Source organism: Tamandua tetradactyla, chromosome 8 (assembly GCF_023851605.1).
Source record: "Tamandua tetradactyla isolate mTamTet1 chromosome 8, mTamTet1.pri, whole genome shotgun sequence".
NCBI classification, from domain to species: Eukaryota; Metazoa; Chordata; class Mammalia; order Pilosa; family Myrmecophagidae; genus Tamandua; species Tamandua tetradactyla.
The window spans coordinates 6,366,595-6,382,326 of record NC_135334.1 but is presented as its reverse complement, the minus strand read 5'-3'; the positions used below and the strand labels follow the sequence as shown (position 1 = coordinate 6,382,326).

The window sequence follows — 15,732 nt, the reverse complement described above, 5'->3', positions numbered from 1 at the left end:
AAATCAATCAAACTTAGCAGCAACAACTCTCTATCAAGATGCATCTGAGTTTCTGGAGTGCTCGAACATAACAGGACATGTCAGAACTCTGTTCCCTAGCAAATAAAGTGCATTCCAATAAATTGTGGTCTAAAATGGCCATTAAATTTGGAAAATACACACTGATTGTTGAGAAAAAACACTTTGCATTTATATAAGGTGATCAAATGATATTGGAATGAATTTGTTATTAAGAACTATAACACAGATTGATAATAGAGAATGACACATACTACTGGATTTACAAAGTCATGTTTCTACACAATTTCTACACATTTTAACAAACCTAATGATATTCTCCTAGATTTCAAGTGAATTTAAGTAAAAACCTCTCATCTAAATAGATTTAGAAGTTCAAGGAAACAGTTCCACCATCTGCTAGGGATGGAGCCTAAGGTCTGGGTCTCAGTGCTTGCTTTGATGATCTAAACTAGTGATACTTGTTGAAGTGAGTCCATAGAGAGATAGAATTACATAGGGCCCAACCTGAGTAAAAACAAATCCAAAAAATGCCAACTCCCTGAACCTGCAAGGCTCTCTCTATTGGACATATTGTTAAACTTACTGGTCTTGAAAACATGTTTAATCTTTCTGCAAGAACAGTTCTTCCCATCTTTTGGTACAGGGAAGTTGTATTTTTCCCTCCAGCACATTATTCAACAAATACTCCTTGCGTGCCTGCCAAGTTCCCAGAACTATGCTGGGTGCTGCACTCCAGTGGTAGGACATCCCTCACCTCCCTCCCTCCCTCTTCTGCTACATGGATATGGACTCAACTGCTCTTTCTTCCTACCCTCTGCCTTCATGCCTGGAAGGCCCGAGAGAGAATTTTTCAGTTTCTCAGACTGCAGTAAAATTTGGATTAAATGCACTGTTCATGAATAACAGTATCTCTCTTCAGTGCAGATACAGTGATAAATCATATATAATGACAGAAGCCATTATACTGTGTAGTAAGTAAACTAAGAAACAAAGAAATTTGGCCTGTAAAAAGAGGTAAGGCCTATGAATGGCTCCAGGGGAGGTACCCTTTCCATCCTTGGAAACTCCTGCCTAGGAGACTTTTTGCTATCATGGTGGGCCCTGAACACTCCAGAACATTGATACTGACAGATGACTGAGGATAGGGTAGGGCCACAGGGGTTAGAGAAGGGGTGGCCAGGCTAGAGAGTTCCATCCTGCAGTTATAGGGTTGGAGCTTTCAGCCAGGTGCTGCTAGCCCAGCTCTGAAAAGGTGAGGGGGGTGGACACTGAGCCCATGTACTAGGCATAGACTGGACCCAAATCTCCAGTGAGTTTCCCTGGTGGGCAGGAAGGGTGGAGCATCAGAGGGCCTGAGAAGCTTTGCAGGGCCCTCCCAGACATCCCCCAGGTGCCTCTTTTTTTAGCTTCTTCTTATTTGAATCCTTTCTGCTATTAAAAAAAAAGAAAAAGAAAAAGATGCTCAACTTTCCAGGCTATTAGGGAAATGCAAATCAAAACCACAATAAGATATCATCTCACACCCACCAGAATGGCCATTATCAATAAAACAGAAAACGACAAGTGCTGGAGAGGATGTGGAGAAAGAGGCACACTTATCCACTGTTGGTGGGAATGTCAAATGCTACAACGGCTGCAGAAGGCAGTTTGATGGTTTCTCAGGAAGCTAAGTATAGAACTGCCATATGACCTAGCAATACCATTGCTAGGTATCTACTCAGAGGACCTGAGGGCAAAGACACAAATGGACATTTGCACACCAATGTTTATAGCAGCATTATTTACAGTTGTCAAGATATGAAAACAGCTCAAATGTCCATCAATAGATGAGTGGCTAAACAAACTGCGGTATATACATACTTTGGAATATTATGCAGCTGTAAGACAGAATAAAGTTATGAAGTATGTAACAACATGGATGGACCTTAAGGACATTATGCTGAGTGAGATTAGCCAGAAACAAAAGGACAAATACTGTATGAACTCACTGATATGAACATTAATGAATGAACTTGGAGCATTTCAGTTAAGAACAGAGGTCATCAAGAGACAGAAATAGGGTAGATATTGGGTAATTGGAACTGAAGGGATACAGATTGTGCAATGGGACTGATTGTAAAAATTCAGATATGGATAGCACAATACTACCTAACTGTAATATAATAATGTTAGAACACTGAATGACGCTGAATGTGAGAATGACAGAGGAAGGAGGGTTGGGGTCACAAATGAAATCAGAAGGAAAGATAGACAATAAAGACTGAGATGGTATAATGTGGGAATGCCTAGAGTGTATAATGATAGTGACTAAATGTACAAATTTAGATATGTTTTTGCATGAGGAAGAACAAAGCAATGTCAATACTGCAGGATGTTGAAAATAGATGGTAATGCATATTTTAAAACTTTAACTTATGAGTGAGACTAAAGCAAAAAATGTTTATTTGGTACAAAATTTATACTTTGGCTAGTGCATTTCTAATATAACTTATGTGGATCACTTACTTGAACACCATAAGTACTTGGAACCTTGAGTAGGGCATAAGATTTTGTAGGTTTGCCCAGAGTGATGCCTCGATAAATCCCAGAGTGATTTGAACAGTGAATAAAAAAGTATTTGCAAAGTCCCCTTTGGGGAATGGTGAGAAAGGGGGAAAATTCTACTTCCCCAAGTGGAGAATTCTTGATATTCTCACAAGCACTGGGGACAAACAAAGCAATGGGCTGAGCCCCCCATCTTGGGGGTTAATCATATGAAACTTAACCCCACTTAACCCCACTTAAAATTAGGCCTAAGAGTCACCCCCAAGAGAACCTCTTTTGTTGCTCAGATGTGGCCTCTCTCTCTCTGTCAACATGGCAAGCAAACTCATTGCCCTCCCTCTCTCTACGTGGGACATGACTCCCAGGGGTGTGGACCTTCCTGGCAACGTGGGACAGAAATCCTAGAATGAGCTGAGACTCAGCATCAAGGAATTGAGAAAACCTTCTCAAAGAAAAAGGGGAAGAATGTAATGAGACAAAATAAAGTCTCAGTGGATGAGAGATTCCAAACAGAGTCGAGAGGTTATCCTGGAGGTTATGCTTATGCATTACGTAGATATCTAATTAAGGTGTAATGGAGAGGCTGGAGGAAACAGCCTGAAAATGTAGAGCTGTGTTCCAGTAGCCATGTTTCTTGAGGATGACTGAATAATGATATAGCTTTCACAATGTGACTGTATGATTGTGAAAACCTTGTGTTTGATGCTCCTTTAATCTACCTTAACAGATGAGTAAAACATATGGATTAAAAATAAAAAAAACATATGGATTGTGAAAACCTTGTGTTTGATGCTCCTTTAATCTACCTTAACAGATGAGTAAAACATATGGATTAAAAATAAATAAATAATAGAGGGAACAAATGTTAAAATAAATTTAGTAGATTGAAATGCTAGTGATCAATGAAAGGAAGTGGTGAGGCGTATGGTATGTATGCATTTTTTTGTTTTCTTTTTATTTCTTTTTCTGAATTGATGCAAATGTTCTAAGAAATGATCACGGTGATGAATATACAACTATGTGATGATATTGTGAATTTCTGATTATATATGTAGAATGGAATGATCATACGGTAAGAATCTTTGTGTTTTTACATTGGTATGTTTAATAATTAAAATTTAAAAAATTTAAAAAAAAGAAAGAAAAACTATAGTCATTAGGTATAGCGCTTCCCTAAGTTCTATGTCCCAGTGAACTATCAGACTTCAGGGGGAGGGGAACCCCCAAGCAGGCAGCTGGTACGTGAGTGCGGGCAGCCTTGGGGAGCACCATGACCTTAACAGGGGGGGCGGGGGGGCGCTGACCTAACTCCAGGGGACAGGAATCAGAATCACATTTAGTGTCAGACATTATGGCACAAACAACACAGTGACACTGGTGTGGACAAGGACTCAAACCTGAAAGAACACAACACATATAAACTTAGCAGTGGACCACCAGGACTTTCTCAGACCCTCCATGTGCCAGATTAGACTCTACTGCATTTCCATTTGTTCCTAAGCATCAGTAATCGCTCATTTCTCCCTACCCCTTCCCTTTGAACTGACGAATTTACCCATTGCATAAACCCAAAGCCTAATGGGAATAAAAACAGCACACCAAGCTGTGCACACATGGCAGGCATATACCTATCGAGCGCCAAATCTCCACAAGGCCTTCCCATCTGAACATCTCCAAAACCAAAACTCATTATCCACCCTGCACTCTCTACTCCTGCTGGTTCAGCAGTATTTCTTTCCAAATATGTAGCCTCTCAGGCCATAGGTTCCAGTTCCTCGCTGTTGGTCCTTCACCCTTTCATTCATCTGCAAGGACCTATCAGTTCTCCCTCAGATGTTTGGACTATAGATGGCCTCTTCTCCATACCCACTGCCTCCACCTCAGTTTAAGCCCTGCTCCAAAATAGCTACAGGCTCACGTCCTCCTAAGTCTAATTACTCAGCATAACGAGTTGGCCTTAACATGCTTCTCTAATTTCATTTCATTTTCCACCTCCTTACCAGTCACTCAAACCTCTCTACACTGCATCCTCTTCTGAACATGGTATCTCCTTGGTCCCTGCTGCTCCTTCTGCTTAGAATGGCTTATCCCTCCCGCATTCCTCATGCCATCCCTTTCTCTAGCTGGCAAACCCTTCCCCACTTTCGAGTGAATTCAAAAGTGCCACCATATCTATGAGGCTTTCCCTCTATCCCAAAATGGAGTAAATACCTCTTATAGCATTTTATTCTTTTCTCTACTATAGATTTACTAATATTTTTTAATCTGCTTGCCTAATTTCCCTATTAAATTGTGAGGTCCTTAGAGTCAGAAAGTCCTACTTGTCAATAGATATGCTACCCACATGGAACTTAAGTTTAAGTAGAACAGACGATTACAATAAAGTACAATAGTGTGAAGGGGTCCGAGTAAAAAGTCCTATGGGAATACATAGAAGAATTTAATCTGCTTTGGGGGAGATCAAGAAATGCCCCCATGTGGGGTGACATCAGCCGCCAGGTGAAATGACAGGCGAGGCTGAGCGCTTATTTCAAGCAAAGAGAGGGTTGGAAGATGGAGAGAAAATTCAAAGTATCTCTTTGAAACAGTACACTACTCTTAGGAAAATCTGAGTAGTTCAGGACGGCCAGAGGACACGGAGGAAGGGAGACTTAGTAATTAGGCCAGGTCATGCAGTACCTGGTATGTGATAAGAACTTTGAATTCTATCTTGAAGTCAGTGAAGAGCTATTAAGGGATTTTTCATCAGGGGCATGACATGCATTTGTTCTCTGGAAAAATTCCTCTTGTAATTGTCTATAAAATGGACTAAAGGAACGTGGTGGTCTTGTACAATGCCAATCAGGCTAAGGGGAAACTACCTTTAAGCAGAATGTCCTTCCGCGTATGGCTCCAAGGTGGAGTTAGCCAAAAGAGAAGCTCCCACTGGATGGAGGTAAGTAAAGCAGCAACATTCTGCCCTGCTGGCCAAGGTGGCGGAGGCCATGTTGGGTGCAGGGGGCCTGTGGATTCCAGTTTATCTTCATTCTCCCACTCAGTAGCCAGCTCTTCCTCCTGACTGTCCACCCTGATGAGCAGCCTGGCCCATTCCCATATGCAGAGACACTATCTCCATAGACTGCCCAGCTCTCCTTCCCAGGCTGCTGTGGCAGCTGGAGGAACCTGCCCAGTCTCCCCAATTCCCAGCTAAGTTTTCCCTTGTCCCTCCTCCAGGACTCCAGAAGGAGCACCAGTCCTCCCACGCTGTCTTTCACATTCTTCCCTCTCCTATAATTAAGTCCTTACTCCCATAATAAACTCTTCACTCCATAGCACTTACGGGGTTCTGCTTTTCCGACTGAACCCTGGGTGAAAATAGAGGAGGAAATGGAAACAGGAAACCTTTTTTTAATCACTAAGTACTAAAATAATGGTATCTGGCACAAAACAGATCATCAAAAAATGCTGAGTGGATAGGACAGATGGATGGCCATTGTGTTCAACATCGCAAGATATGGATCCATTTAAATAGAATTCTTAAAAAAAAAAAAAATTTAAGCTAAAATCAGAAAAACGACCTAGACCCTTTTATACTTTTCACATCAAATTTTCCTGCAGAGTCATCTACAGGGAAAGCTGTCGAGATTATATCCCATGACACACATTCCAGAAAACTCAAGCGTTGAATGTTATAATGTCTTCACATGCTATATAAATACATCCCTTCTAACATTAGCTTTTCCCTCCTGAATCCACTTATGATTCTCTTCCAGTTTCCAAGACAGTGTCCAACAATCATATTCAGTAGAGTGTCTCTCAAAGACATCTTTGTAGAATCATCTCATTTTCCGATGAAGCATATTCAAGGGTTTTCACAATTGTTTAACTTTTGTCTCTGAGTCCCCTGCAAGTATTTCCTTTGCTTTTTCTATATTCTAGGCAGGTTACCAATACCTCAAAACTTGATTACCAGGATCTCAGAGATAATAAATGCTCAATAAAAATCTGTTCATTTGAGTGGTAAGCAAATACATTGTTCTCCCAGGAATTCCTCAGTAGCCATTCAGTCCTACCTGTTTTACATTTGGATTCTTTTAGAGGTAGGCTCATTATCACTGTATTTCTTGGGGGTTGAATTTGGAGAAATTAAGGTGAATCTTTCCCCTTGAATTTTATAACAACTAAACTGACTATCAAGCCCAAAGGCTTTCATGTATCTCAAGCCCATGAGGGGATAAAGCGATATAATCAACAGGCGTTTACCCTCAGCTTGACTTGTCAGTGGCCAGAACCACCTGGGGCTGCTCAATGGTTACAGTACCTTAAACTGCTTCCCGCACGTGGAGCACAGGAAATCTTTGCGGTCTGAGTGCCGCAGCATGTGCAGGCGCAGTTTATCGGGACGGCAGAAGGCCTTGTCACACTCCGTGCACTGGTAGATCTTTTCCGAGTGGAAGCTGCGCACGTGCTTTTTCACCTGCAGTGGAGACACAAAGTCAGGGGACTTGGGCACAAAAGGAAATGACAGAAGGCAGCGAATCGACGCTAGAGGGAGCCAGAGGCGTGCTCGTGGGTTTTTACCAGCCTGGATGTGGAATCCAATCAGATGTGATAACTGGCCTCAATCATCCTTACTATCCCTGCCACAAAGAAACAAAACAAGCAGCCAGAAAGCCAGAGCCATAACGTCTCTTAGTGGGGATAAGGAGTAAAATAAGCTAGGTAGATGGAAATACTAGTGGTCAACGAGAAGGAGGGTTAACAGGTATGGGATGTATGCGTTTTCTCTTTTTTTCTTTTTATTTCTTTTTGTGGAGTATTGCGAATGTTCTAAAAAATGATCATGATCATTCAGGGGTGAAAATCTCCCTGGCGGCACATGGGAGATGACTCCCAGGGATGAATCCAGCCCTGGCACCTTGGTATCAACAATGCCATCCTGAGCAAAAGGCGGTCCATGGTTGAGAGAGTTCAAATAGAGTCAGTAGGCTACTCTGGAGGTCACTCTTATGCAAGCTTCAGTTAGACATTGATACTATCATAACTTGACAAACCCCAACCAAAATCATTCCAGCCAATCCTAAAGAACACCCAGGGCAATATGTAAGATTCCACAAGGGTTTCAGGCACTAGAGTAACTTTCCAGAAACCTACGACCTCCTGATGGGACCCTGGACCAGTTAAGTCCTGAAATGCAGAGGGGCCAGCCCTTCCAGAACATCAACTAGTTCCATTCCCCTACCCCATATTACTGACAGCCCCTTCCAACATGAAAAAGAATGGCCATAGCCCAAACACCCCTAAAGAGTAGGAGAAAGATCAAAATTGATGGTGGAGTTATACAGAGAAGGTAGGGTTTAACAAACGATTATGATTGCTGAATCATTATACTGATATTTCTTTTAACCTCCAATACTTTAGCGCAGCTAGAAATAAAAACCTAAAGTTGTAGAATTGTAACCCATACCAAACTCTGAAATCTGTTCTACAACTAATTGTTGTGATATACTTTGAAATGTATTGCTTTTTTGTAAGTATGTTATTTTTCACAAAAAAGAAAGAGTTGATTGTGGTGATAAAAATAATACTTATTCCTTCTAGCTTCCAATGTTCTAAAGCAGCTAGACAGAAGTATGGTAGCCCATGACAAACTCTAGGATCTGTCCTGTAACTACTTATTGAAAAGTGCTTTGAAGACTATTGCTTTTTCCTTTCTTTTCTTTGTTTATATATTATATTATATAATAAAAAAATCTACAAAAAAAAAAGAAAACAGAAAAAAGATTAAAAGGAAAGTTCCTTTGGGTTTAAATGAATCTTGCTAAAAATCATCTAAAGAAACAGAATATGTAAATCATTCTTTCTCACTTTTTTTCTGGTTCCAACATGTATAGAAGGAACTTAGCCCATTTTAGTAATTGGTCTTTCCATATCTTTCTGTAAAATCAGATTCTGAAAAATTAAAGACATGAGTTAGGTGAATAGAAAACACTTCCCATTTATGACAGCAATACAACACTGTTGTCATTTCTCCCTAACTGGGACCTTATTCCTTTATTTTTAGGTAACTTAAATCAAGGTATACTGTCTCAGAACTCTCTGAAACATAAGTATCCAATGAAGAAGAGTTGTGCATAGGAGCTAAACAGTGAATCACATCAAGTTATTTCTACCAGACATTTTGCTTCATTATTTTGGGGAGTCTCTTTTGCCTTTAGATTCAGCCTTAAAGCAACTTTTCTAGCTGTTTGTGTGAAATGGAAAACTTTTCAAGATCCTACATTAACAGAACCAGGGTTAATTCTGGGCTTCAGCACCAATAAACATATAAAACCAGAACTATGGTTAAATCCTAATCTCCTCTCCTTTTGGTAAAAAAAAAAAAAAAAAAAAAAGAGTACTTTTACTGGATATTTAGATTTACTTATTCATTGTCTAGCACATAAGCTATTATCAATTGAAGTTCAAAGGAAATCATGAATATTTTGGAATTTAGTTTCCCGCACTTTGCTCCAGGAAAGAATCTAGGACAGAGGAAACAGCTGGGGCTTGACACGAAAGTATACTGTATACCTACTTTCTGCTTCCTTACAAAATCCATGACCTTAGTAAAACAAGACAGGCAGCCAAAGCATGGGTAAGAGAGGTTTCCAGTGCAGAAAATGGGAGAATGCCCTCTATAAGCTCTTTATGCTCATTTCATGAGCAATGGGTTTGGCAAGGATTAGGAAATGTTTTCTTAAAACTAAAATCAGACCTGGTGTTTGTTACCTGCAACATAATTTAAATGTTTACATTTCAAAGTCTGATTTGGACAAGTAAGGGTCACAACAACCCTGTTTATCAAAAGTAGTTTGATTGAAGAAATATTGTTCTGGACTGTAAAGTTGCTTCAAAGAAGGGATGCAGAGGGGGCAGCCTCTCCAAGATTATTAATTATATCCCCCTATCCTTCAGTGTGGACACTCCTTCTCAACATGAAAAAGTCAGGACGGGTATTACCCAAAGATCCCTATAGATTGGGAGAAGGATCAAAGGAGAAGGAAAAGGTACAATAGAGAGAATAGGATTTGGCAAATGAGTACAACTGCTGAATCACCATATTGATATTCCTTCTAGCCTCCAGTGTTTAGTGTTTAGGAACAGCTAGAAGGAAAAATCTGAGATGGTGGGATGGTAGTCCAGGACAAACTCTGGAATCTATTCTGTAACCAGCTGCTGAAGTGTGCTTTGAAAAGTATTGCTGTTTCCTTTCTTTGCTTTGTACATAGGTTATATTTCACAATTTAAAAAAAAAAAGAAGGGATGAAAATGCAAGTGCTAGGGTGTCTCAGATTTCCAAGAAATCAAAGTTTCTTTTACCAAAAGAAGGAAATATACAGAAATCTCAGCGGGAGACACTCACCTGGATAAAATCTGGGAAACGTTTTTTACAAGTTGGGCAGGTGAAGTACCCATCATTGATATGAATAGCCACGTGATCTTTCAACAAATCAAGGCGGTCAAAGGATTCTGGGCAAAATATGCAAGAGTAAGTCTTCTGGTCGGAATGGAGCTTCATGTGGCTCTCCAAGGATGTGCTGCTGATGAAGCCCTTGTTACAGAGGTCACAGGTCAAAGGGCAGTTCCCCTCCCGCCCATGGAAACGCAAGTGTTGATCCAGTTTGTCCTTTTCACGGAAGGCCTTCCCACATTGCAAACATTTAAAGGGCCGGAAAGATTTCCGAATAAACAGATGCTGAAGAGCTGCGTTCTGAAAGACACACACAAATATGATGATTTAGGGAGGAAATTAGGTGTGCACGACTTGCACATTTAGAGAGAGAGGAATGATCCCTGCAATCACAGACTTTCCATAGAAATTTAAACTCTAAGATACACTGTTGAAAGAAGATTTTTCTGATGAAGACATTTAAAGTGAAGTCATCCCCAAAGAAGCTCATCTTAGAAGCTGAGTATTGACTGTAAGCTTAATATCAGTATTGGGTTGCTTGAACTTGTTATGGAAGGTGGTTACAAAATTGAATATCTTTGTCCTCAGAAAATGTATGTGGAAATACTTAAGTGTTCAAGGAGCATGATATATACAATATACTCCCCAAAAGTTAAGAAAATAAATACATAGACAGATGACAGATGGATAGATGGAAAGATAGAATGATATGGCAAATCAGGCAAAATGTGAAAAGTTGGTGGATCTGGAAATGTTGGAGTTCTCTGATGGATTCTGTATTATTTTTGCAACTGTCCTGCACATTTGAAAGTATTTCAAAATAAAATGCTACAAAAAAATAACAATAAAGGGAAAGAAAGAGAGAAGAGGGGAAAAAAGCGTATTTATACATGTATTTTCTTTTGAAAGGACTTAAGTAACATTCGAAAGGTGTTTCTAATAGAAGCTTTGTATAATAAAACAAACACCAGAGTACGGTAGGATAAAAACGGAAGATTTGGAAGAAAAGTTTTGGGGTGAATCACACAGGCATGGGGGAGCCTGGAGCAAGTCAGCCAAAATGGTACTTGTAGAAGTACTTGAGAAAAAGAATTTGAAGCTTGATTAAAATGTTTAGCAAAAAAGAAGATGATAATCTTGGGATTTGCCCCTATGAAACTTATTCCTGCAAGGATAGGCTAAGCCTACTTAAAATTAAGCCTAAGAGTCACCCCAGAAAACCTCTTTTTCTGCTCAGATGTCGCCACTCTCCCTAAGCCGACACGGCAAGTGAACTCACTGTCCTCCCCCCAACATGGGACAACCCCCAGGAGTGTACATCTTCCTGGCAACGTGGGACAGAAATCCCAGAATGAGATAGGACTCAGCATCAAGGGACTGAGAAAACCTTCCTGACCAAAAAGGGGAAGAGAGAAATGAGACAAACTGAAGTTTCAGTGGCTGAGAGATTTCCAACAGAGTCGAGAGGTTATTCTGGAGGTTATTCTTACACATTATATAGATAACCCTTTTTAGTTTATGGTTTATTGGAGTGGCTAGAGGGAAGTATCTGAAACTGCAGAGCTGAGTTCCAGTAGCCTTGTTTCTTGAAGATGATTGTATAATGATACAGCTTTTATAATGTGACTGTGTGATTGTGAAAACCTTAATGCTCCTTTTATTGAGGGTTTGGGCAGATGAGTAAAAAATATGCATAAAAACAAACAAATGATAGGGGGAGTAAAGGTTAAAATAAATTGAGTAGATTGAAATACAAATGGTCAAAGAGAGGGAGGGGTAGATGGTATGGTATATATGAATTTTTTCTTTTCTCTTTTTTATTTCTTTTTTTGGAGTGATGCAAAATGATCATGGTGATGAATACACAACTATGTGATGATATTGTGAGCCATTGCTAGTACACTATATATGGAATGTCTGTATTTAAGAATGTTTGTATGTTAAGATTTATCAACAGAAATAGTTTTTTAAAAAAAGAAGAAGATAAAAAGAACTGAAGGGTGGTAGTCTCCAGGGACTAGAGGTGGAGGGAGTGAGGGAGTGACTGCTAGCCGGGTACTGGGTTTCTCTTTGGGGCGACGAAAATGCTCCTGGAATTAGAGAGTGATGATGGCTGCACACATTTAAGAAGATACTAAAAACCTCTGAGTTGTAGACTTTAAAAGCGTGCATTTTATGACATGCGGATTATAACACAATTTAAAAAGACCTGAAAGGGCAATGGAAGAAGAGGAATTTTTATGTGAATGTGTTTCTTCATGAGGTATGATAAAGGAACACACATCATAAATGAAATGCATACATTTAATAATTCCCTACTTAGAAAGTACAAACGACAAGTTCCCACATAACTAGTTAGTTCCACTGGTTAGGATGCCATGCTCATAGAATGAAGCTTATTGCTTGTTCCCTGTCTAGACCAGTCGAGTTTGCTTCTTTTTTTCAATCACAGATTGCCTTGCTAATGATTAGCCATCTTGTAAACTCATGCAATTGTTATAAGGGAATTTAAGTGAGAAAATATGGGCACTCAAAGCAAATTCATCACCATTATGGGAAAAACAGCTCATGCCCCACCGAGAACAGATCATCAGGATCACTTTTCACGCAGAAAACAGAGTCAATATTTTAGTTATACTATAGAGGAGTCATTCATAAGTTCCTCAAAATATCTTGCTGGGGAAGCTCTAGGCAGCTAGCTATATGGGGAGAAAAAAAAAAAAAAAAACCTCAAAAAAATATTTCTGTGAATGGGCGTGCCAATGTAGCTATGAGAGAACAGTAATTGAAGGATTGAGGGAGACCCTGGTTGGCGCATTATTTGTGCGGTAAGGAAAGTACACAGAACAGTAGTATAAACTGCTCATTTCAAGTTATCTACAAGCAGTAACTTTCAAACTAAATTTAATGTGAAATAATCATTTAGAGGAAAAATCAAGATTATTTTTGATTTGATGAAGTGAATAATCTCTGAAAATACTGAACATGGTTCCAATATAACAGAAAACATCTGTTTCAGAGCTGCTTCTGCGTATATCTTAAGTAGGTATAAAGTAATTGTGTTGCCTTCCAAAGTTGACTGGAGCCACTCAGGGGTGTGAAACATACTTTATTCTCCTTTGTATCTAGGGCATTAATAAATCATTAAGCTCGCAGGAAGTATTCAATGCAAGTTTGAGAATTAATTAAATGAATTTCATAGGAAACAAACAAAAAATGCACTATTTCAAAGTCTTTTTTATAGCATCTTGAGAGATCTTCAAGGATAAAACTTTTTTCAAATCAGCCACAGCTTTCTTTCATTTCATTACTCTTTTTAGCAGTCACTTCATCTGTTTACTCTCTCTGGAGAGATACTTGTTTTGTGTAAAACCTCTCACTATTCCAGCTACTTTCAAATCTCTATGTTATACATGATTGTTCAGTAAACCCACAACTTCTCTAATTAAAAAAACAAAACAAAATGAAAAAAAAACTCTAAGGAAACACTGCTGGTAAGCAAATGCTACCCCGACCCTGCAGTTAGAAGAGTTAAAATTTGGAGTGCTTTTGGCATGGAAGAATCATTTCCTTTATTCAAATCTGGTCAAGTTTCCAAGGACTTATACAATGTACGACAACTGATCTTGGCCCTGCTGGGGTTCCATTTATGCTTAGGGGCCAAAGTCAGAGCCCACTCTCGTTTTAGTACATTATGCTAATCAGTCTTGTCATTCCTGATTAGCCTGACTGCCCTCAGACCCTGATTTAAACTGAGCAGCCACCTGGCTCCACTTTCTCACTTCTATCAACAAATCTTGTTCTTATCCTCTTTTTAATTTCCATGGAGCCCTGAACATTGTCTATGTGCTCAGGAACTAGATTGCATTTCTCTGATCTAATTTATCCTCAAATTACAAGGTAGTGGAAGGGCTGAAACCATTCCCATCCCCCAACCCACTTGCTGGCTATTTCCACTCTTAAGTATATTCTGTCGTTCTGAGCCATGGCTGGTCCACGTCTCCAGCAGAAATTATGAAAAATGGTGGCAGCAACAGAGATGGAGATAACGCATCTCCCAATCTCTGAGTTGCAGCTAGTCGATTACACCATACCCTAATAACATCAAAACCATATAGTTGCTAAATCTAGGATAAGGGATTCATCAACTCACACTGAAATGAGTTCTGAGACAACAGATTCTTTGCAGACAAAGACCATTAAATGTTTCTGAAATTTGATGTTGCTAGCTAAAGGAACCCAAGTTATTGATCAACATTCATACTTGCATTCTTTTGGGGGGTGGGGGTGGGGTGTACAGGGTCCAGGAATTGAACCCAGGTCTCCCGCATGAAAGGCAAGCATTCTACCACTGAACCACCCATGCACCCCATTCGTGCTTTTTTGACCCAGATACCAGGTGGAAATTGTGCTTGTTTGTTGTTGTTTTTAGCATCTTTTCTCTGGCCTTTCTATTGCCTAGCTTTCAGAGTCTTTTGTGGGCTAGCCATGCCCAATATCTCTCTCTCCACTACTCAACCGGCATCCCATACTGCAACCAAATTAGTGTTTTCACTGTCCCATAACCATAAAGTGCACGTGCCTATGTCTGGACCTTTGATGCCATGGTTACCCTCCTCTGACACATTCCCCCTGCTTCCTGTCCATCTAACTCCCATCTCTCGTCCAAGAATCAGTTTCAGTTTCACCTCACTCCTGGTGTTCCCTGACTCCACCATTTCTCTTGGGCCTTTCACTCTTCCAGTTTCCTAGGGCAATTATATTAGGCTTTCAAACTTAGCACTTCATTGTAAACTGTCTTGTAGAATTGTCTTCCTAATTAGATTGCAAGCTTCTAGAAAGCAAGGCTAGAGAAAATTCTACTGTATCCCTCAGAGAACAAAGCTTAGTGCTAAATCTATACTTGAGTCTTCTAAATTATCTTAGAGCTGGAAGGGACCTTGGAGATCACTTAGTCCTATCCCTTCATTTTGTATATGAGGCCCACAGTTTACTGACTCCTCTGTTTGCAAATAAATTATTATTATTCATAATTAATTTGCATTTACTGGGACAACCAAAACATGGTTTCCGCCAGGATTTAGTAAGTACAGGTTGCAAAGAACAGCAGGTCAGGCAAACACTTAAATGACATTCTGTTATGTGAGACACAGGAAACAAACCTACCTGCAGCTCCAACTGAGCAGGCAGCATTAGAGGAGAGAAAAATAGTTACATTACCAATTGGATTGGAAGACTTCCCTTCAGTTGGTCATTACCAATCTGGAGAGAAAAGATGAAGAAATACATAGCCCTACTTTTTAGAATGGGTGAGGACAGGAAAAAAAAATAGCCCAACTACGACTGATCGTCAAAAGTCACATGTACACGGCTCTGGATTTGACACAGGGCACCTGTACTGAAACCAGCAGCCCAGCTCATTCAAGAATACAAGCGCAATACTAGATTGTGCTTGTGCATTCACAATGTCACTGCACACGTGGGCTTTAGTTTTCCCTTGCAAAAAAATTAAACAAATAAATCTAGTAAGCATTTCTCCAGAACTGTTTTAAAAAACCAGAATGATCAAAGCAGAAAAGACAGTAATTGGGCAAGACAGAAATGTAGATTGGGAAATAAAGGAGAATGACAGATGGGAAGGCATTCGTTCACAACCTTTCGCCTTTCTGGTCTATACTTGAGTATGGTAACATATCCTTTTTAATGTATATTCATTTCTCTTGGAAACCGATTTA

The 15,732-nt window shown here is 39.8% G+C and overlaps 1 protein-coding gene across 6 annotated transcripts in view; it reads right to left on the bottom strand.

Annotated features, from left to right (window-relative positions):
- The window catches only part of PRDM10 (PR/SET domain 10), a 135,632-nt gene that overhangs the window by 32,696 nt on the left and 87,204 nt on the right, over window positions 1-15,732 (bottom strand). For 4 of the 6 annotated variants that reach the window (XM_077112435.1, XM_077112434.1, XM_077112436.1 and 1 more), the window contains 2 exons: window positions 9,950-10,297; window positions 6,866-7,021 (listed from right to left, as the gene is read on the bottom strand). In XM_077112435.1, the coding sequence (XP_076968550.1) occupies window positions 6,866-7,021; window positions 9,950-10,297 (504 nt within the window). The remainder of the gene's footprint in view (window positions 1-6,865; window positions 7,022-9,949; window positions 10,298-15,732) is intronic. The other 2 variants (XM_077112438.1, XM_077112439.1) reach the window with 1 other exon arrangement.